This window comes from Elephantulus edwardii, unplaced genomic scaffold, assembly GCF_000299155.1.
Source record: "Elephantulus edwardii isolate Elephantulus edwardi_28Jun2011 unplaced genomic scaffold, EleEdw1.0 scaffold00195, whole genome shotgun sequence".
NCBI lineage: Eukaryota > Metazoa > Chordata > Mammalia > Macroscelidea > Macroscelididae > Elephantulus > Elephantulus edwardii.
Genome location: NW_006399945.1, coordinates 2,960,226 through 2,982,362, shown reverse-complemented (window position 1 = coordinate 2,982,362; position 22,137 = coordinate 2,960,226). Strand labels below are relative to the sequence as shown.

General features: G+C 45.5%; 1 protein-coding gene across 1 annotated transcript in view; it reads right to left on the bottom strand.

Moving 5' to 3' along the window:
• The window catches only part of ANK1 (ankyrin 1, erythrocytic), a 131,392-nt gene extending 116,147 nt beyond the window's left edge, over nt 1-15,245 (bottom strand). The window contains exons 1-2 of the mRNA XM_006897006.1: nt 15,219-15,245; nt 10,922-11,023 (exon numbers count right to left, since the gene is read on the bottom strand). Coding sequence (XP_006897068.1) covers nt 10,922-11,023; nt 15,219-15,245 — 129 coding nt within the window. The remainder of the gene's footprint in view (nt 1-10,921; nt 11,024-15,218) is intronic.
• Nucleotides 15,246-22,137: the final 6,892 nt, after the last annotated feature.

The window sequence follows — 22,137 nt, the reverse complement described above, 5'->3', positions numbered from 1 at the left end:
CTCTTCCTTTCTTTGAGTTTTCTGAGAGCAGGGGCTACATGTTATTCACCTTTCTGGGCCCTTACCTCTAGCATAGTAATGAGATCATCTTAAGTGCTCAGTTAGCTTACGGAATAAATGAATGAACAAAGAAACTTCATGTGGGTCTTCTTAAACCTATCTTACCAAAGTCATAACCGAAGTCAACAACAACAACAAAAAATCTAAGCAGCAAAACCCCTCAAGGTATTTAGGAGCCGTCTTTAAAAGCCTCCATTTCTTCAGCTACGTGAGAGCTAACCTCCATGATCTCTGGGTCTTTAGAGCGCTAACATTATGTAACTTGGATAAGGAGTAATTATTGCAATCACCGGAGCTCAACCAATCCTGACAAAACACTTGGCATCTGGCTGCTGTGCAAGAACTTAACTGTGCTGCAGAAATTATTGCTATAGGTGCTCCAGCTACTTGAGATTTCTAAACACCTTTTACTGTCAAGATAAAGAAGTAGCCAGCAGTCATAGGGCTGCCAAACACACATGCAAGCATTTAGGAAGCATTAGAGGAATGAGTGTGGGCTTTAACTGGATGTGATTTGGAACTGGGAATCTTTCAAGTCTTTGAGATCATTCATTCATATGGTTGAGGATTTGGATACTGCAGAAAACATCACCACATACCTGAGCAGTGGGGCTGATGCGAGAAATGAGCTCAGCATCACTGTGAGGCGCATCATTATTCTGAGAACACACTGCGCGATGATGCCCTTACCATGCATCCATGCTCAGGTCAAGTTCTTAGCTGGTCAAGTGTGAGATATACCAGCTGTCATCAAATCAATTCTGATTCATGGAGCCCCCATCCCATGTCAAACTCATGTTTGTCAGAGTAGAACTGTGTTAGTTTTCTTATATTTTTTTTAAAAAAGATATAGTCTTCTTGTTATTTGTGTTGAGAATACACAATACCAGAATTTACAGCAATGCAATAATTTGTATACACACAATATCTGCAGAGATTGCAACATTGATTTCTAGAGATTGCAGCAGCTGATTTTTCAGAAGATCATAAAGTCTTCATTCTAAAATACCTCTGGGTGAACTCACACTTCCAACCTTTTGGCTTGTAGCCCAGTGAGTTAGCTATGTGTACCAACTAGGGATTCCAAGACTAAAGCATAAATTCTTAATCATTGGACATTACAATATCAACACCTATGCATTTCCATTTAGTCAGTCTACAATCATGTGTGAGCACCAAACCCTGGTGGTTTAGTGGAGAAGAATTGTGCTGCCAACCTAAAGGAACATGGTTCAAATCCACCAGCTGCTCTATGGAAGAAAGATGGATAACCTCTTCCTGTGCAGTTTTCTGCCTCTAAAAATCCTCCAGAGGGCCAGCCATGGATCGGTTCCAACTTTGACAGCACACAACAAAAAATGTTTGCTTATGCAGTGTCATGTGGTTGCACAAATGTTTAAGTGCTGTATTATTAGCTGAAAGGGTGGAAGTGTGAACCCTTCCAGAAGTCCCTGGGATAGTGCGGGAGATTTGCTTCTGCAAAGTCACCACCTCAAAAATTCTCTGGAAAGTTCTACTCCGCACACATGAGGTTTCCAGGAGTTATATTAACTCAATGTCAACTAACAACAACCACACCAATGTGTGTCAGGAGGTATCCTAGGACTGAGCACTGAATAAAACAAAGGCCTCTCCTCTCATGCTAACTACATTTTAGCTGCGAGGACAGAAATAAACAAACACATCCTAAATTCAATAGTGACAAGTACTGTGGAGAGACATAAGACAGTGTAATGAGTGTAATGAGAGATAGTATGACCGGGATAGTCTGGAAAAATCTCGCCTCCCTTTTCACCTTGTGCCAGAGCTGTAGACACTGATGCTTCTCTTCTCAGAGTGAAAATTGCTCCTGGGGTCTTAGAAGCACGTATTTTCTATCAGAAAGGCCAAGTGAGCCAGCATTTGTTAGTTACATAAGAACAGAAGAGAAAATGGAAATAATGAGGTTCTTTGCCCCTGGAGCTACAGCTTTGGTTCCCAGTGGAGCATCTGTGTTGACCCAACAAATATAGGAATTCAGGAGAACAGAGGCTCCGACTGTTCTCTTGTTGTCTTTTAATGTAGCTAAATGTCAAATGTTATATTCAATTAGTTCATGCCAGAAAGTGTTATATTTGTCACTCTCTGGTTTCTCTATTAAAATACTCTGTTTTTTTTAAAGGATCTAGCAAAAAGTCTGAAAACTGAAACACATGAAGCTAATATTGGTACATATGTAACTAAATAATCATTTAATCAAATGCACATTAGGGTATCTGCTTTATTACAAATTATACTAGATGCTGTGGGCAAAATATGACTACATAGGAATGAACTTTGCCTTCAAATGGCTTACCATTTATTAGGAGAGATAAAATACGTACAACATCAATACAGTATAAGTTAGGCATGATTGAAATGATAAGATAGCTATAAATACATGATCACTAAAGCCACATGCAAGCAAGATCATGCTGGAAAATACTCAAAAACAACTGGAACAGCACATCAGCAGAGAACTGCCAGAAGTCCAGACTGGGTTTAGAAGAGGCCGTGGCATTAGGAATATAATAGCTAATGTTAGATGGATCTTCACTGAAAGCACAGAGTACCAGAGCAATGTCTATCTTTATTTAATGGACTATGCAAAGGTATTTGACTGTGTGGATCACAACAAACTGTGGCTGATTATGAGAAAAATGAGAATCCCAGAACATTTGATTGTGCTAATGTGAAACCTATACTTGGACCAGGAGGAATCCATCAGAACACAGCAAGGAAATACTACATGGCTCAAAATCAAGAAAGGTATATTCCAGGGATGCATCCTATCTCCATACTTTTTTAATCTGTGGAACAGATGATCAGAAAGGCTGGCCTCTTGAGGAGAAATGTGGTATCAGGTTTGGAGGAAGACTCATTAACAATCTGCATTATGCAGATGACACTTTGCTTGCTGAAACTGAGGAGGACCTAAGGCATTTGCTGCAGAAGGTCAAGAACTACAGCCCTCAATATGGATTGAAGCTCAACATTAAGAAAACAAAGATTCTCACCACTCGGCCAATTGGCAGCATTATGATAAGTGATGAAGAGACTGAGATTGTTCACAGTTTCAGTTTCCTTGGCTCCACATTCAACACTCTTGGTACCAGCAGCCAGGAAATCAAAAGACAAATTGCACTGGGGAAATCTGCTGTCAGACATCTCCAGAGTACTGAAGAGCAACAACATCAGTCTGGAGACTAAGGTGTGCTTGATCCATGCCATGGTCTTCACAATTATTTGTTATGTATCAGAAAGCTAGACAATGACTAAGGATGATAGAAGGAGAACTGATGCCTATGAGTTGTGGTGCTGGAGAATAGTGTTGAATGTACCATGGACTGCTAGGAGAACAAATGGGTTCATCCTAGAGAGGGTGAGAGCAGGCCACTCCTTGGAGACAAGGATTCTGAAGCTTCGTCTGACATACTTTGGACATGTTGCAATGATGGACCAGATCTTGTAAAGGGACATCACACTTGGCAGAGTGGAGGGACAGAGCAAGAGAGGAAGACCCTTGATGATCTGGACTGACTCACTGACTGGTGCTAATGGGGGTAGTTGTGTCAGAAATAATAAAGTTGGCTCAAGATAGAGCAGAGTGCAGAGCTGTTGTATATAAGATCGCAGTGTGTTGCAAGTGACTCGAGAGCACATAACAACAACAATAACAACGATAAATTGTTAAAGAGGTGAGTACTTCATAGGCTCAGGGATGCCTTCACAATCACTTCTGTGCTGAGCCTTGAGTCTATTACAATGTGCCTGCTGTAACATCAAAGAGGTCATAACCCCAGGAGAGTTAGGAGCCCTAATTGTGTAGGAGGTTAAGTGTTAGCCTGCTATCTGAAAGGTCAACAGTTTGAATCCACTAGCTGCTCTATGGAAAAAATCTTAAGTAATCTCTCAAGAAGATTTGCAACTTCAGAAACCATATGTAGGGTCATCATGAGTCTGAACCAACTTGATAGCCGTGAGTTTTGGTTATGGCTCCTTCCTACTTGTGTGCTGAGCTCACCACAGCCATGGCATCCTTGCCTTATACCTCAGGAGACAATTCTGGCTTCACACCTTCACTGTTTACCCTTATTCACAATTACTACTGAGTTTTACATGGTCCAATGCATCAGCCATCTAATCAGTCTCAATGCTTCTCTCTTAGTGCTCCAACTCTACTCTCCTCAAAGTTTCCATATCAATGCACTTAGTCCCAGCAGTCAGGAAATCAGGAAATGCATTGCACTGGGAAAGTCTGTATTGAAAATCAATGTCAGTTTGAGGACTAAGGTGAGACTGGTTTAGGCTGTGGTCTTGTCAGTCATTTCCTTTGCATCTTAGAGCTGGACAATGAATAAGGATGACCGAAAATGAATTGAATGAAGTCTTAGAAATGTGATGTTGCAAAAGAGTGCTGAACATCCCATGGACAGCCAAAAAAAACCCCAAACAGATAAGTCTTAGAGAAGGTGCAGTCAGAGTGGTTCTTGAATGCAAAGATGATAGCGCTTCATCTCACCTACTTTGGGCATGTTGCTAAGAGAGGTTATTCCTTGGCGAGGGACATCATTCCTTGGTTGGAAAGGTGGAGAGATGGTGAAAAAGAAGAAGACCCTCAACCAGATGGACTGACACAGTGACTGTATCAATGAGCTTGACTGTGTCAGAGATTGCGAGGATGGCACAGGACAGGACAGGGTTAAGATCTATTGTTTATAGAATCTCTCTGAGTCGTACTTGCCAGCACCCAACAACAACAACAGCAACAACAACAACAGAGCTTTCTGAGTCATCCTCCTATTCAATACCTTGCAGTAATTCTTCATGGTTCTTGGATTTAACTCCAAAATCCTCATCATGACCTGCAAGACTTTCATGATTTGAGATTTAGGAAATTCCTCCTATTTCCTTACTTATCACTTTCCTTTTCATTCCTCTCAATTTCCCGTTTCCCCTAAAAACCAAGATCACTTCTGTCCCAGGGCCTTTGCACATGCTCTTTCATTTTCAGAAATGCTCTCCCCTCAAAACCACATAATCTTTGTATTTACTACTTTCAGGTCTCTCAAAACTGGTGGTGGTGGGGAGATTGTATAACAATGAAAGATTTTTTTTTCCTTCAAAGAGAAAATTAACTGTGGGGATAGGTGGGCAGGGAAGAAAATGTGCAATGATGAATGAATGGAGAAAAACGGAAATGGAAAAAATATGCTGTAAATATATATGTGTGTGTGTGTGTGTGTGTGTGTGTGTGTGTGTGTGTGTGTATATATATATTGCATTTAAAAATCATTAATAAAAAAGGGGGAAATAAGAACCACACACACAAAAACAAACCCCAGAACAAAAATGGTTTCCATAGGACCATGTTCCTAATTATCTCTCCAAAATAGGGTTTATTTTCCACAAAAGTACTTATTGTTAGTTGAAATGAAATATTTATTTTCTCTTTTTGGTTACAATCTCCCTTATATACCAGAATATAAGTGCCATGAAAACAGAGACACTTTCCACCTTATTCAGAGCCTAGAACAGTAGCTGGTACGATGCCATTGTTGTTATGAACTGTCCAGTTGACTATGACGTACAGCAACCCTATGAACAATAGCTGTGAACCTTGTCTTACCCTGAGCCAACCTCATCGTCTCTGACACTGACCTCATTGCCACAGTCACTGTGTCAATTCATCTCATCCAAGGTCTTCCTCTCACGTGCTTAACCTTCACCCTTTGAATTATAATGTCCTCCTCAAAGGGCTACATGCCCAAAGTATGTGAGATGGAGCTTCAAAATCCTTGTCCCCAAGGAGTAACCTGGTTTCACAACTTGTTTGTTCTGTTGGCAGTCCACGGTATGTTCAATACTCTATTGATTCTTCTTCTGCCAGTCATAATTACTCTCCAGCCCTCGGGTCCATAGCAAGCAGAAGAAGCCCATGGCTTGGATCAGGAGCACTTTAGGCTCTAGACCAACAATATTGCTCTTTAGCACTCCAGAGAAGTCCTTGATAGCAGATTTTCCCAATTTGTCTTTTGATTTTCTGACTGCTGGTGTCAAGGGGGTTGACCCATAGTTGACACTCCAGTGGGTTTTCAAAGACAATAACTCACTTGGGAGGAGACTGCCCATCTGTCTCCAGTAGAGCAGCTGGTGGTTTTGAACTGTGTGCCTTTGGAATTCCCGCACAGCTTAACACTAGGTCACTAGGGCTCCCTACCCAAAGACACTATTATATTTGTGTGTGTATTGTGTACCATAAAGTTGGAACTGATCCACGGCTGACCCTCTGGCAGGTTTTAATCATACTAAAGGATATTGCCATCCTTCTCCCACAGAGCAGCTGGTGGATTCAAACTGTGTGCCTTCATAATAGTAGTATAGTTTGTTACCACTAGGCCACCGAATGACACTAGTGGGGATTATATGCAACATACCTCTCATGCCTGTTTTTGCTAGCCAATACCAGCATTCTACTTCCTCAAATGCTGAAGGACTTCCAAATATCTCTCTTTGGGTCCAAATTTTTATCTGAATTCTAGGATCATATCATACATCACTTAGATACCTCAAAGATACCTCAACAAGATCTCCACTTAGGCTTGTTCTTGTCTCCTTACCTCTTGTTTCCTTCCATTGAACACCTTATCTCAGTGAATAGTGCCACCATACATCCACTGTAAATATCATACAGCTGAGGTCATTCTGATCATCTCCTTCCTCTCCTGCCACCATACAAGCCAGCACTTGATGTTATTGATTCTGCTTCCTCTCCACCAACATGACTCTTTCTCTCCTGAATCAATAAAGGTAGTCTCAGAACTGGCTTGCCCCTATCCACCTCTGGGCCCTCCAGCCTCCTCTGCACACAGTAGTCACTATGATCCTTTAAAGCACAGCTCTGACCATGTCACTTCTGTGCTTGAATTCACGGTTAACATTCTCTCTCCTCTTGGGATAAAGATTAAAGCCTTATAATGGCCTATATATGCAAGATGCAGTAATATAGCTATATAAGTTGCTACCATGTTGAAATGCTCCCGTTCCTCTCGGCCAACAGTCATCATCTCCATCTCTCATGGGTCCCCTCCTCTACGGCTCTGCCACACAGTCTTCTCTCCGAGGACTCTTCACTTCAACCCAGCAATGACAGTGTTAATGGCTGGTGCAGCAGCCACACACATGCAGGTGTGCACCTTATTCTAGCCTGTGACATGTTGTTCAAGTTGCTGAAGGGACAGTCCAGCTTCATCTCTCCCTTGTCCTCTGGCCCCTCCTGTCCACTGTCCTTCAACTCGCCACACTTTGTACTGCTTCAGAGATTTTGCACAGGCGGCTCTCCCTCCCTGCATGAACTGGTTTTGCCTTTCTTCACTGCATTAACCTCTACTTTTCCTTTAGCTCAGGAGCTCTGGTTGGCAAATACCATTTGAACTTGATTACTAACCTAAAGGTTTGTGGTTCAAGTCCACCCAGCAACAGTGTAGAAGCAAAGGCAGGGGATCTGCTTTTGTCAAGATTACAGTTTAGACACCTCGTGGGATGTCTGTAACACACTGGGCTGCAGGCTCAATCACACAGCAAATCTCTTCTTGTTTTGTTTTTCTTTCAGCTCATTTATCTTTTCTTTAAGGAAGCCTTCTCTGACCCCAACTACAGGTTGCATCTCTCATATAAATCCTATGCCTCCTTGTCATGGTTCCTAACACAGTATGTGTTTGTATACCAATTGGTGTGCTTACAAGATTAATAGTTCTCCCCATCAAAATACAATTCAGAGAAAACAGAGACTATGCCTTTTTAAAAATACATCTCTAAATCCCAGAAGCGAGCTCTGGTGGCCTAGTGGCAAGAAGCTGCGCTGCAATCCTGGAGGCACGTGTTCGAGGCCACCAGCTGCTCTGAAGGAGAAGGATGGGCAATCTCCTCCCATGCACTTAACTGCCTCTGAAAACCAGCTGGAAGGGTCAGCATTGGGTCGGTCCTGACTCCACGGTACTCAACACCATCAACAACAACAAATCCCAGAACTCCACATCCACACGGAGATGCACATGATGACACGGGATCCATGGGTTGGGAGCTTCAACAACGTTTGATTAAATTAAAGAACCTGGCATTCCTATAAAGACAGTGGCAAATGAATAAGTCTGTGTGTCTTCTTACGTGTGAATTTCGGGTTTTTTCCCTCATTTTAAGTGTAATGATAATAGTAATAATAACTCTTAACAGAAGATAATTTATGCAAAAAGGAAATTGCCTTTGGGTATTCAGGTGTCTCTTATATAAGCTAAGAGTTCCTCTTTCCACGCTACTTAGAGTAATTATTTCCTATTACGGCTAGCAGCTCATCTTGCTTCCACAAAACACATTTTTTGAAAGTGTGTTACTTATATAAGGATCAACATTTGCTGTATTACTGCCCATTATAGCCGACAAATTCAAAAGATTCAAACCAGACGCAAATTCCCAAGTCACGACCCCTCAAGCCATGACAACAGCCTGTTTTTGTCTCTCTTCTAAGCAATTAAAGTGTGTTTTAAAGAGAAGGATGCTCCGTGTTCCACTGTGAGGTCCATCTTGGGAAAATTATGGAGAAACAGTGTGGTCCCGACAGATGCACTAATGTGTTTAATGAGAGCATGAGCTTGGCCACCACAGTTCTCTTTCTCCCCTCGCTGCCTATATTTCCCCTTCAAAAGCAAAATCAAACCAGATCAGCCACCCAGTAAAACCAGAATGAGACTCAGACAGTGCTGACAAGCTCCTTCCAGCGCAGCCTGTCTGCAGCGGTGTCACTGCAGAGGTCAGGTTGAAAAGACGTGGCTGGAATAGATGGGTCCTGAATTTGAGGCTCTGAGAGTGGATATGTGTAGCATCACCAGAGCCAAGGAGGCTTTGCACTATGGCAAACTCTTCTTTCATTCCCACCTCTGAAATTCATTTCCTCGCTTGCAGCTTTTTCCTCTTTAAAAGAAAGAGGTTAGCCTTCGCCATGGCTTCCATCTCAAGTCTGAGCTGGGAGCCTCCCCTCCGCCTTGCCTATAGCAGGACTAAGAGCTCCTTGTCACTGGCAGCAGGCCGATCGGAAATAGTGTCAATAAAGTGCAAATAATCCCTTGGTGCCTGCTGCTCTCTGAGCCTGAAATGAACCAAGGAGGTGCTCTGAGGAGAGCAAGCAGAGGGACCAGGCAGAGAATCCCAAGTCTCTGCCTCACCAAATTGAGACCAATCAGGAAAAAGCCATTCCCTGGGTCTCATCAAAACCTTCCAATTTCACACAGAAAATGAGCACTGGCTTGAGGCTTATGAACATTCGGTTGTCCCCATTTCTGCTAAATGGATTCCTTTGAGAGCCGGGATTTTAACCCTTGGAAGGCCTTGGAAGGGGTGACACTCTCCACCAGGGAGCCGCACTGCGGAGAGGCAGTCATCAGTATTTTTCTAGCCTCTGCACTGAACAAAGGAAGCTTCAGGTCTCTCACTCTTCCACTCCCAGGATGGCCCCCCTAGGGGAGGCAGAGAGAGCAATCTCTCTCACCTGAGAGGAGGCCAGAGACAACCCTTGGTGGCCCACAGCCCAAAAGCAGGTTCTTAAAGCCACGCCCAAGCCCCCTCCCCGGAACTGCTCTAATGGCCAGAATCACACCTTTCTTTCTCCCTTGCATTGCTCTTTCTGTTTCTTCTGTGAAAGAAATGAATTTGGAGTCTCAAACTGACTATCCAAACAATAACCTGGAGCTTCATGGTTAGAGTCACAAGAGACATTCCCACGTCCTCATGGGTGGAGTGCCTGTGTATTTGGGCAGAGGGAGGAGGGAGAAAGGAGGACGAGATTGGTCCTTCCCATCTAGTTGGCTCATCTGAAGTCAAGTCTACAAAGGGAAATTTCCCTGCTGAAATCCATTCTCCTGGGCTTCTGCTTCTAATTTCAGGCCTACTTCTGTTGCCTAGCTCACAACTCACCCATCCCATTCTTTCTGATCATGTCTATCTCTGAAGTAATCTCACCAGAAAACCGACTGAATCCAAAACAGTGGCTCAATTTTGTGAGGACAGCCTGTGGTATTTTGTACTTGAAGGAGGGGCAGGGAAGTGGGGCTGAGGTGGTGGAGGGTGGGGAAGCATGTGCAAGGACTTCCCTTGTGTTGCTCGAATCTGCCCCAGGCAGCTTTGTTAAAGTCATCCAACCCACAGGCCCAAGCCACATGCCTGTGCTCTTTATAGAGGATGTTTGCCTCTCCATTTAGCTAATTCCTAGACTTTTCAGCTAAAAACCTAGCTCTTTGCTCTCGCACTCATCCTGAACACACTCCACAACAGCCGGTCCAGGCCAACCAGCTGGGATTCACCACCACAAGCTACAAACACCAAGCCTGTACAGCAGACCTGTCTTTCTCAACTCATTGACGGAACAAGGCCTCATATGCCTGCTTTCTTCCCAGCATGGCCAAGCTCCACAAAGGCTGCTCTTGGACAAAGCAGATGAAATGTCACCACTGACACACACCCTTCAAAGGCGCTTCCTCTTGCCCTGCCCACTTTCAAAGGCCACACTGACTCTGACAACAGCAGGGGGCCAACTGCCACTTCTAAGAGATGTGTCTGCAGGGAGTCGGAACTGGGCCCACCACATTGTTCAGTGTTAGCCCCTCTCCATAGGAACCTGCATCGGGCGGGAGGGAGACACCAAGGCTGGGACCCTCAGCAGGTGGAAGCCCTTCGAGGACTTTCGCGGCCAGCAAGAAAAGGTCAGTTTAGGCGGGTTTTAAAGCCCTCATGAAATGGCAGCAAGCAAGAGTTACTCTCCAGAGACAACATGCCTTGTCTCCATCCCACTTACCTGGTTACAGGTGTTAATATCTACCCCATTCCGCAGGTGATCCAAAGCTTTGTCCAAGTTACCTGATCTTGCTGCCCTCAGAAAGCTGGTTGCAGCATCGGCCTGCAGAGAAAAAACAACACACAATCTGTCATGTGTCAATGGCCTCATCTTCCATGCTAGCCCATGTGCGCAAGGTCATGGCAGTGGCCACTGTGCCTTCCATTACAACAGCTGTGTCCACAGTGGTTGGTACCCAGTGTGAGGCAGGCACCCCAGAGGCCCTGGCTGGACTGCCCCTGCCCGTGTTGTAAGACTGCCTCAATCTCTTCCTTTTAGTAATTTTATAAGCAAATGTACTTGGCTAGGACCTGAGAGAGACCAACTTTAAGGGAAGGATCTCTTTCTTGGGTTGAATGCTCAATGCTTCTGTTCCATAGCTGTTACTCAGCCACCTACATCATGTATTAAAGCAGAATGACAGCCAGAAAGAGTGAGAGCGAGGGAAAATAAAGCCAAGGCTACCGATAAAGGCTCACAGCAGCTCCACGTGGCTTGCCGAATGATTCAAAGCACTTAATCATCCTTTGCTTCTACTTCCTTAGCCAAAGAGTGAAAGGCTTCTCATACTGTGAAGATGATGTGTTTTAAATTAACACATAGAAAGTTGAGCATAGTGCCGAGCACATAGCATGTACACAGGTTTGAGTCTAAGGGGTGTTATGGGCTGAACTGGGTTGCCCAAAGACAAGGAAAATCTTATCCCTGCGAATGGAACTTTGTTTCAAAATGGAGCTTTTTATATGAGGTCATACTAGAGTGAGGTGGGTCCTAATCTCAGGAATGTTCTCATAAAAAAGAAGGGGCATGGAGAACAGAAGAAACAAGACCATGTGAAGGGGCATCTACGAATCATCTATTGGTGGTTTCCTCTCCACCCTGGGTCACTCTGCTTTCATTTCCATCCTCTCCTTAGAGAACAGCTGAATTGAATATGACCCAAAGAAAATAAATCCATGCTCATTAATGTAACTTGGAAAAAGGTTCTTGGAGATATGATTAAAAATCTCAAGAGAAGATCAGCATGTGTTATCCACATGGATCTTGAATCCTGTGGAATTTGCCAGAAGAAACAGAACAGAAGAAGACAGAGAATGAGATCGAAGTGTGGAGATGGGCAACAAATGCAATGGTGTGGCCATGTGCCAAGGAAGCCACAACCGCCTGAAACTAGACAAGACAAAAGTGAATTCTCCCGTTGAGCCTCTAGAAAGATCACGGCCCCGAAACAGCTGGACTTGAGACTTCTAGCCATGGTGACTTAGTGGATAAGGAATTGTTTTGCCAACCAAAAGGAGGTGGGATCCAGCAGCTAATCTGAGGGTCAGAAAGATGGGCTATCTCCTCCTCTGCTGGAGGTCAGCTACGAGGTAGTGTTGAGTAGTGTCTATAATAAAGAGAGAGTAAATTTCTTATTTTAAGCCACTGAGTTGTTGGTAATTTGCGATGACAGCCACAAGAAAATAATCTGTACACTAATGATGACCACCTCTAAATGTGAAAGATGACATCTAGAGTCAACATCTCAAATCATACGTCTTCAATTAAACTCTTGTTTCTCTCTCTAAAGTAAGATTCTGACCTTGATTTCTCACAGGCTGTTTGAAGCTTTCTGACTCTCCAGGCTCATCATCTTCATTTGGGGTCCCATTCTTGGTGTTACCTCATCCTTCGCCTTGTCTCACCACCTCAGACCTATAATGCTGCTCTAAATACACATCACTCTTCCTCTACCTCACAGCCGGCCCCACTCCACCCCTGTCTTGCTGATCTTCCTAAAGTCCTCATTTCACCCAGCCATCTCCTGCTCCAGAACCTATACAAGCCCCGTACTAAATAAGCTCACATTTCCGTTCTGTGGTTGCCTATCCATGACACAGCCAAATCTCCATGCTCTCCAACATGGCAGGAGGGTACCCTACCGTAACCTCCCCTGTCTCCCATTCTCAGATGCTTCCACATCCAGGTCAACTCCCTGATTAGCCACTGGACTCCGAAGCCCTACTCATTCCTGACTGCTGATTTCAATCTGCTCTCCCCTCAGGGTCTGACTCAGCTCCTATGTTCCTCCTCATGCTGCCCTGATACTCAACTTCCCCCTCCAACTTCAACTCATGGGGACCTCATTCATGCCAAAGCAGAACTATGCTCCATAGGGTTATCAATGGCTGATTTTCCAGAAGTACTTCAACCACCAGTCTTTCTTCAAAAGCACCCCTCGATAGAGCAGAAATGCTAACCTTCTGTTTAGTGGCTGAGCTCATTAGAGTTTACACTACTCTGGGACTCTCCACTCAATATTTACCATCATAAATCCAGATGGAGTGGGTGGGTGGTGCTCTTGAAGCCTAGGGTTTGGTGGTTGAAATCCACCCAGAAGTCCCTCAGAAGCAGGCCTGTTGATCTACTTCTGAAAGGTCACAGCCTTGGAAACCCTACGGGACAGTTCTGGTCGACATGTGTGTTGTTATGAGGCAGTATTGACGGGATGCTAGTTAACAACAAAAATCCGAGACCTATAAAACAGGTGTTTGGCTTTGAAAATACTTTCTTTTTTCTCTCTTATTATTTAGCACATGCAAGTCTTATCTCATTGGTCAAACTGTTTGCTTCTTGGAGCAAGGATCAAATCTTCTACCTCTTCTAAATTCTTCAAAATACTTACTAATTGAAGATCTTCCCTGGCCTAAAGCTCCTGGCCACTAACATTTCCCCAGGACCTCAGCAAGGCATCTGTGGTAGAAGAAATACCTCAGAAATGAGGATCAGTCTGACCATGAACTTGATTCTCAGAGAAATTAGACTCAAAATTTAGTCCCTCAAATACACGTCTACTGGCACTTGCTGATTCAGAACGTCTGTCTGGATTCAACTGTTAGCAAAAACACTGTATTGTTGTCCAAGAATGCAAGTGTTGAAGAGACACCAATTAGCTATCTTTTACAGCACAATAATAGGTCTCGGAATGAAAACCTGAGAATGGGTGGATAAAAATAGGTGCAGTATTGACTAATGACACCATTCAACTGCTTGACGCACTGAATCTGGGAAGAGAAGCAGAATATTTATGACACGGAGACAAGTGGACGAGCAGAGGTTAAGGAAAACAATCTGGACTTGGCTGAGGAAGTAAAACAATTTCCCTAGTTTCTAAAACATTAATAACGCAATTATGGGACCAACACCAGTCATCGGACCAGGTGCTTGAAACACTGTATGTTTTCATTCTCATCACAACCTGTAAAAATGACAAAAAACAACCCAAAACACCAAACCGAACCAAATGTTGTCTTGTTGATTCCGACTCACAGGATCCTGTAGGACGCAGCAGAACTGCCCCCCTCCCCACCCCGTACCCCGTAGTGTTTACAAGGCTGTGTATCTTTATGGAAGCAGGCTGTCTGCACACACCCCTCCCCACCCCACCCCCACCCGTGAAGCAGTTAGTAGATTCAAACTGTCAACCTTTTGGAAACAGGCCGAGGCTCAACCACGTCCCCCTCTAGTTATGAACCTTGGAGAAGGACATCACTCTTGGTAAAGCAGCAGGTCAGTGAAAAATAGAGAGACCCCCCAGGAAACGGACTGACAGGATGGCTGTAACAATGGGCTCCAACACAGCAAGGACTTCCAGGGCGGGCAGCGCCAGGCAGTGCTCCTTCCATTTCCCATGGGGTTGCTAAGAATCACCACTAACTTGACTGCAACAACAAACTGAAGGTTGGAGCACCTAATTCTTTGTCCAAGTTCCTGTTTAAGTAGTTAAACAGGGCCTGAACTCAGGTCAACCATTCTAAAGTCTATGCCTTTCTACTGCCCTCGACCTCAAGGTGCAGGCTCAGCAGCTCTGCACTTGCAACCCTGAGAGTATCTAGACAGCCCTGGCAGACTGGTAGGGGCTGGACGGGGCTACATGCCTTTGCTAATTAAACAGCGGCTCTGTGGTAGACAAAGGGCCCGGGCAAGTCCAGCAATTGTGGGCTCTGACCAGGGGCTGTGTGTCAAGGCCAAGATGGCTAGGAAGCAGTCATTTAACCACAGTCCTCCTCTCATTCATGACAAAATTAAGGCCCGGCAACGTATTACGACTGCCTTCTTACCTCCTGCCAGTGGGTGAATTCCAACTCACAGTGACCTTAAACTATGAAGTGGGACTGCTCAGAGCGTTGCCTGCACTGTTATCTTCACAGGAGGTGACTGCTGGGTATTTTGTTCCATGAGAGAGTTTGAACCACTGACTTTTCTGGCAAGCACTTACCCACTGCAGCACCAGGGCTCTTTCCATGAAGCCTACAGCCTTGGAGACGCGAGGGGGCTGTTCTACTCTGTCCTGTGTAGTCACTCAGAGTCAGAATCAACTCGAATGGATAGAGTGAATCTTTAGGAAGCAGACTATCTAAACTCAGGTCACACAACACATTAGAGATGAAATTCAACTGCTAAGACTCGTTCCATTTGTCTCTCTGGTCTTCTCTAGGCACGAGGGAGTCAGGGCAGAGTAGAATCCTCAGGGGGTCTTAGAGATGAATTGTAGATAATAGTATCACTCTCCCTGGCTACTGTGGATCACTCAGTTTCAATCTATGATGTATTTACTCAGATTCTGTTTCAAGTTTAGTATCCTAAGGCAAAGGGAGGGAAAATTTAATAATAAAAAAAATCAGACTATAAGTCCCTGTCCTCACAGCTTAAAAAAAAAAGGGAAAGTGATGGGAGTTAGAAAGGAGTCATGCATGCAAGCATCTTCTGATTCATTCAGCGAGGATTTTCTGAGCACTCCGAGGTGCCCGGGTATTTAAGCTATAGAGTAAATGACTCTAACTGGTATTTCAGATCAACTTGCTCTTCTGACCCCTACTTCGCATCTATCCCACTCAATTACCTCCAGCAACAACCCACCCTGGCCTCAGTTTCTTGGTCCATCATGAACGGGTTATATAATTCAAAATATCAAAAAGAGAGTTAAAAACACACAGTATTTTTTCATTTAAAATGTATTCCCCTGAGTAAATCTCCAACTATTTCAGGGCTCTTGTAAATTGGAATCCCATCTACCACTTGCCAGGGAGAGGCCTTTCTATGAAAGAAGACTAAAAACCAGTTCCTGCCAGGTCTGTTCCAACTTGTGGTGGTCCCACTTGTGTCAGAATAGAGCTGTGCTCCACAGGGTTTTGGTTTGGGGTTCCCTCCCAGGGTTTTCTATGGCTAATTTTTAGATGTTGACCACCTTTCCTTCTTTCTAAGAAGCTTCTGGTTAGACTCAAACTATCCATTTTTCTTTAGAAGTCAAGTCCATTAACTCTTTGCACCTTCCAGAGAGGGTGAAAAGAGATTAAAGGTGGCAGACTAAACTCCCAGCTACTACTCAGAAAGTTGGAAGTTCAAACCCATCAGCCTGCTGTTCTGGAGAAAAATGTGCATTTGCTTTCATGATTTTCAGCCTTGGAAACTCTATAGGTCAGTTCTATTCTGCCCTAGAGAGCTGATACAAGTTGGAACCAACTTGTTGACAATGGGTGTGTGTGTGTGTATTTGTGTGTTAACAACAATCTATTAGGGTCTTGGCTGTTATCTACTTACTGCTCAATTGCTCCATGGGCCAAGCATTTTCTAGCATCTGAAATATTCCTCTCAAGTTCGGCTCTGGCTCGAGGAAGCCTTCCGCCTGCCCTCCAAGGCTGTGGCCGTGTCAACCCTCAAACTTCAGGAGGAAGTAAGCAAAAGGGAAAGGAAGGAAAGAAAATTCCTCCTGAGACTCAAGTTCTCATTAAGTCTGCTCTGTAAGGACGGTGAACCCAGGTTACCTGAGACACCAAGACTATTATTAAACTGGTACTTCCTGAGTAGAGTGACACTAATATAGCAATAAGCAAAGAGCCAGGGGGGCTCCAGTGTCCTGGGAGGGAGAAGCTGGAAGCACACTGTTAAATGCCAGCATGTCTGTAACACATGAGCGGGGAAGGCTGCTAAGGTACGAGTTGTTGTTATTAGGTGCCATGGACTCACTTACAACTCATGGCGAGCCTCTGAACCTCCTCGCTCTATCCTGCACCATCCTCATGATCTGCTTTGCTCAAGTCTACTGTTCCCTGTGTCAACCCACGTTGTCGAAGATCTTCCTCTCTTTCTCTGACCCTCCACCTCCCCTAGTACGATGGTTCTTTTTCGAGGACTGGCCCCTCCTAAAACATGCCCAAAGTGAGTGAGATGGAGTTCTACCATCCTTGCCTGAGGGGAGCCTTGGAGCTGTACTTCCTCTAGGACAGACTAGTTTGTTCTTCTGGCAGTCCACGGCATAATCAGTACTCTTCTCCAACACCACAGTCCCAACTGCATCTATGCTTCTATCCTCCTTATTCCCTGTCCAGGCTTCCAAATGCATAGTATTTTTAAAATGCATGCTGTTTTCAAAAAAGCACCAGAGGCCAGGCAGAGTATAGCTTCAGATTAGGTATGAGAACTGCAGGGTTTCTATAAGCATCTTCTCTGGGGCCTGCTGGCTTACTTTCTAGGTTTTGAGAACAAACTGCTCAACCAAAAAAGATTAAGGGGGAAATTAGCTATTGCGACATAAACAGAGATAAGGCAACATCTCCTTCCCAAAAAGCTTTGTTTGGGCAAAACGCCGTTTGGTTAGCAAAGCTCTTGCCAGAAATCCTAGGGAGAGATCCTTCCTTCCTTCCTTCCTTCCTTCCTTCCTTCCTTCCTTCCTTCCTTCCTTCCTTCCTTCCAGTGAGTACTGCAGCACAGCCAGGAGCCCGAGTGAGGCAGGTGGCTCCAGATGTGGAGCTGCTGGTTCCTGCATGGAGGGAGCTCCACATCCGAGAACACTCTTACAGGCTGGCCTCAGGGTATTCCTCATTGCCTGTTTTAGGCCTAGCAGAAAGGACCATCAGTACAGCCAAGAACTTGATTACAAGCAGTTGTACCTGTTTTCTCATGAGGCTTTCCCCCGTTTTTGCAGAAAGTTACAGCTTTACAAACTATCCTTAAGAAAGAACCCCAATCAGTTGGCAAAGCTATCTGAATGAACTAATGGTGCCATTGAGGGATCTCTACCTCTCCATTGAGAAGAGAGTAAGATGTGCACTCAGGAGTCCTGGTTTAATCTCCCGACAAGATTTTGGAGAATTAGGGAAGTCGCTGTGCACTCACTTTGCTTTCTGCATGCGTATTGTGAAAGCTGAGTGATGCAGTAATGTGTGCAAAGTCCAGGGTAGGCCCTGGTGTGGGAAAGATCTGAGTGTGAATCCTTCGCAGACACTTGATGCTGTGCTTTGGACAAGTTCCTAAACCTGAATTTCCCCATTGTCAAAATGGGAATCGCTACATGGTAGTTTTGAGGCCTGAGGCAGAAAACGTATGAGGGCAGCACCCGGCTCCTCCTCGCAAACACACAGAGACGTTTCTTCTCCCGGTCCCTATTCCATTCATTGTCCACTACCTATCGACCTCTGGAGCATTCATGTTTGTAAGGTTTGGGGATAAAGTGTGTGGTGGCCAAGGCCAGGGCACCTATGAGGTTACTGGAGGGTCCCTGCAAAGGGTGACCAGGGGCCTCACCTCAGCAAAATCCGCTCAGCAGGACTTTCCTTCCCAAGAGGGAAGGTGGCCTGGAGTGCCCCCGGCCCTCACGCCCCTGAGGAGCCCCCACGTGTGTCCCCTCGCCAGTTCACCTCCCTGTCCCGCCGCCACAGGTCGGGCCGCCGCGGGCCAGCTCCAGACACCAGCCCGTTCGCGCCGGCAGCCTCTGAGCCAAAGGAATTTTCCTCTGGATCCCGCTAGGAGCCTCAGCAGCCGGCGTGAAGCAGCAGAAGGGCGGCCCTGGGGCGCGTCCCCGCACCCGCCCGGCAAAGTTGGCGCCTAGAGGAGCCCGGCGGGGACCCGCGGCGAACCGGGCTGCGGGGCCGGCTCTCCGCCCAGCGGCGGCCGGCAGCACTCGGAGCAAGGCCCGGAGCGCAAGGAGCGCCCATGACAGAGCGGCCCACGCAGGTCACATACTCACAGCAGGGTCTGGGCAGGACCTGCCCTGTCGCGCTGCCATCGTCCGCGCTCGCGCTGAAATCCGAGCCCGGGGCCCTGCTCCTCCTCCTCCGTTATCTGCTCAGCGGCGCGGGGAGCGCCAGCAAGTTACGCGGCATCTGGCTAAAAATACAGGCTCCCTCCGCTCGCTCCGCGCGCCCCGGACCCTGCGCTCGTCCGCTCCTCTCTCGCTCGCCCGCCAGCCGCTAATGGGATTTCTTCATCTTCTCTCCATTATTATGTCAGATTGGAAAGTTAATGCGAAGCGATCTCCGGAGGGAAGGCACCTGCTGCCAAGCCGAGTGGAGGGGGTGCGCGGCGGGAGCGGGCGGAGCTGCAGGTGCCGGCCGGCCCCGGGCGGAGAGCCGGCGTCCCCCTGATGCAGAAGGGAGGCACACACGTCCAATGGAGGTGAGGAGCTCCAAGCTGCATGGCGCTCCTGCCCTGCCTCCTGCCACCCGACCGTCCTAGTGAATGGGCCCTGGAGCCTACAAAGAGGGCCAGGGTGAGCTCAGCAAAGTCTATTTATGCCCCATAACCAATCTGCATGCTTTGAGCTCTTACATCGTCCTGAGGAACCAGCTAATCAGCCTATTCCCCATTCTGCCGTAGAGTCCATGACGCGAACTGCAGCTGCGGAGCAGGGCGCAGATCTGTTACTACAGTCTCCCTCCTTCCTCAAGTCTGAAGGCGTTGAATTGTCATCAAACACGGTGGTCCGCGGAGTCAGTGCAGCCAGATTTCTGTTCTTGGGGCAGCCTTGTTGTTTAGTGAGGCCATTTCGGGGGCATATGTTAAGAGCATAGATGTGGGTGGTGGGCAAAGAGTAGGAGTGGGGTGGGCGCAGTTAGGCCGGAGATTAAGGACAGGCACTACAGTGAGTGATGAGAAAGGATCAGCTAAGTGATGCCAAGTAACAGTCCCTGTAGTATGACTGGCTGTTTAGACCGCGGATGTTTCGTGTCATGGGCCCAGCACCACGATCTCTTCACACAGGGGTCTAGATACCATGCTAATACTCTAAATTTGCCCCATCCTTAATCACTGCTGTGTGATGGCAAGAAACTAATGAGCTGAGCATGTAGTCAGTGCTGCACATATTGCACTACTGCATTTACTGCTCACTGGCACCTTGAAAGGTGGTGTTATTGGTAGGTGCCAGCAGTTTGGCTAGGACTCATATCCACTTCTATGAATGACAGAACAAAACAGCCCTCTGTGCCTGTTTTATTAACATTGTTACAGTTGGGGCCACGTTGCAGCCACCATCCCTGTCCAACTCATTGAGGGTCTTCCTATACTTTATTTACCAAGTGGATATCCTTCTTCAGGGATTGGTCCCTCTTGATAACATGAGCAAAGTACATGAAACAAAGTCTCACCATTCTCATTTCTAAGGAACATTCTGGCTGCACTTATTATAAGGCAGCTTTTTTCATTCTTTTGGCATTCTATTCCACATGCAATATTTTTCTCCATCACCATCATTTAAAGGCATCAATTCACCAGCTTCCTTATTCATTGACTTGCTTCAGGCAGATGCCTATGAAGAGATTGAGAATGCCATGACTTTGGGGCAGGTGAAGCTTTGTTGTCAAAGTGTTGTCTCTGTTTTGTAACCCTTTAAAAGAGGTTTATTATGACAGATTTGTTCCATATAATACATTCTATGATTTCTTGACAACTGCTTACCTGAATGTTGATTGTGAATTAATGAAAACATTGTTGTTGGTGTTGGTGTTGTTATGTGCTGTCAAATCATCTGCAACTCATAGCAACCCTATGTACAGAAGCTCTATACCCTGCTCTATCCTGTGCGGCCAGATTTCTGCTCTGGGGAAGCTGTGTTGTTTAGTGAGGCCATTTCAGAAGCATATGTTAGAAGCATGGATATTAAAAGCATATCGTATTGTCTCTGACACACTTACCCCCATTGCCCTAGTCACTGAATTAATCCATCTCATCAAGGGTCTTCCTCTCTTTGCTGTCTTTCCACCCTCCCAAGCATGATGTCCCTCTCCAGGAACTGAGCCCTCCTTGCAACGTGTCCAAAGTATGTCTCACCTTCTCAAGGGCAAACCTGTTTATTCTCCTAGCAGTCCATATTATATTCAACACTCTTCTCTAGCACTACAGCTCAAAGGCATCGATTCTCCTTCTATTATCCCTAGTCATTGTCCAGCTTTCTGATGCATAGCAAGTAACTGCAAAGACAATGGCCTGGATCAGGCACATCTTAGTCTCTAGACTGACATGATTGCTCTTCAGTACTTTGGAGGGGTCCCTGACAGCAGACTTTCTCCATGTAATTTGTCTTTTAATTTCCTGGCTGCTGGTACCAAGAGTGCTGATTGTGAAGTTAAGCAAACTAAAGCTGTTAACAGTTTCAATCTCTTTACCATCATCATGATGCTGCCAATTGGCCCAGTGATGAGAATCTTTGTTTTCTTGATGAAAACCTTGGCAACTTCAATAACTTTCCATTTTTCTTGATGTTGCTTATTGGTCTATTTATGAAGGTTTTTGTTTGCTTTACACTGTGTAAGTCATACTAGAGGATATAGTATTTGATCTTCTTCAGGAAGTGCTTTAAGTCCTCTTTGCTTTCAGCAAATAAGGATATGTCATCAATATTTTGCATGTTGATAATGAGCCTTCTTCTGATCCTGATGCCAGATTCTTCTAAATATAGTCCAACTTCTCAGATTATTTGCTACCACATAGATTGAATGAGTCTGGCGAAATAATTTAGGGCATTGGTGGCCCCACTAGGCAGCCAACACCACCTTTCATTTGCATGATAGCTTGTCGTTAATGTCAATAAGATAAATAGAATTTATTGGCAAGAAACATGCAAATAAGATGGGCAGACAACTAACAAGGGCATTGGTCAGATTTGCCATTCTACCAAATTTAAATTGAGTAGGTTCAGAGACATAAAAGGGAATTCTTACTACCATCAAGAAATAAGAAGCATCTTTTTGGCCCAGAGATTCCTACATGAGACAGAGTGAAACTGAGCCTGAGATGTAGCAGTACTGGCAGCAGCAGAAATGGTGGAGAACCAGAGAAAGAGTTGAGCTAGAATTGCCATCCCACAGAACCAGAGCCTAGTGCCTCATTCTTGGCTTCTTGGGGAAGTGTGTGTGCGTGTG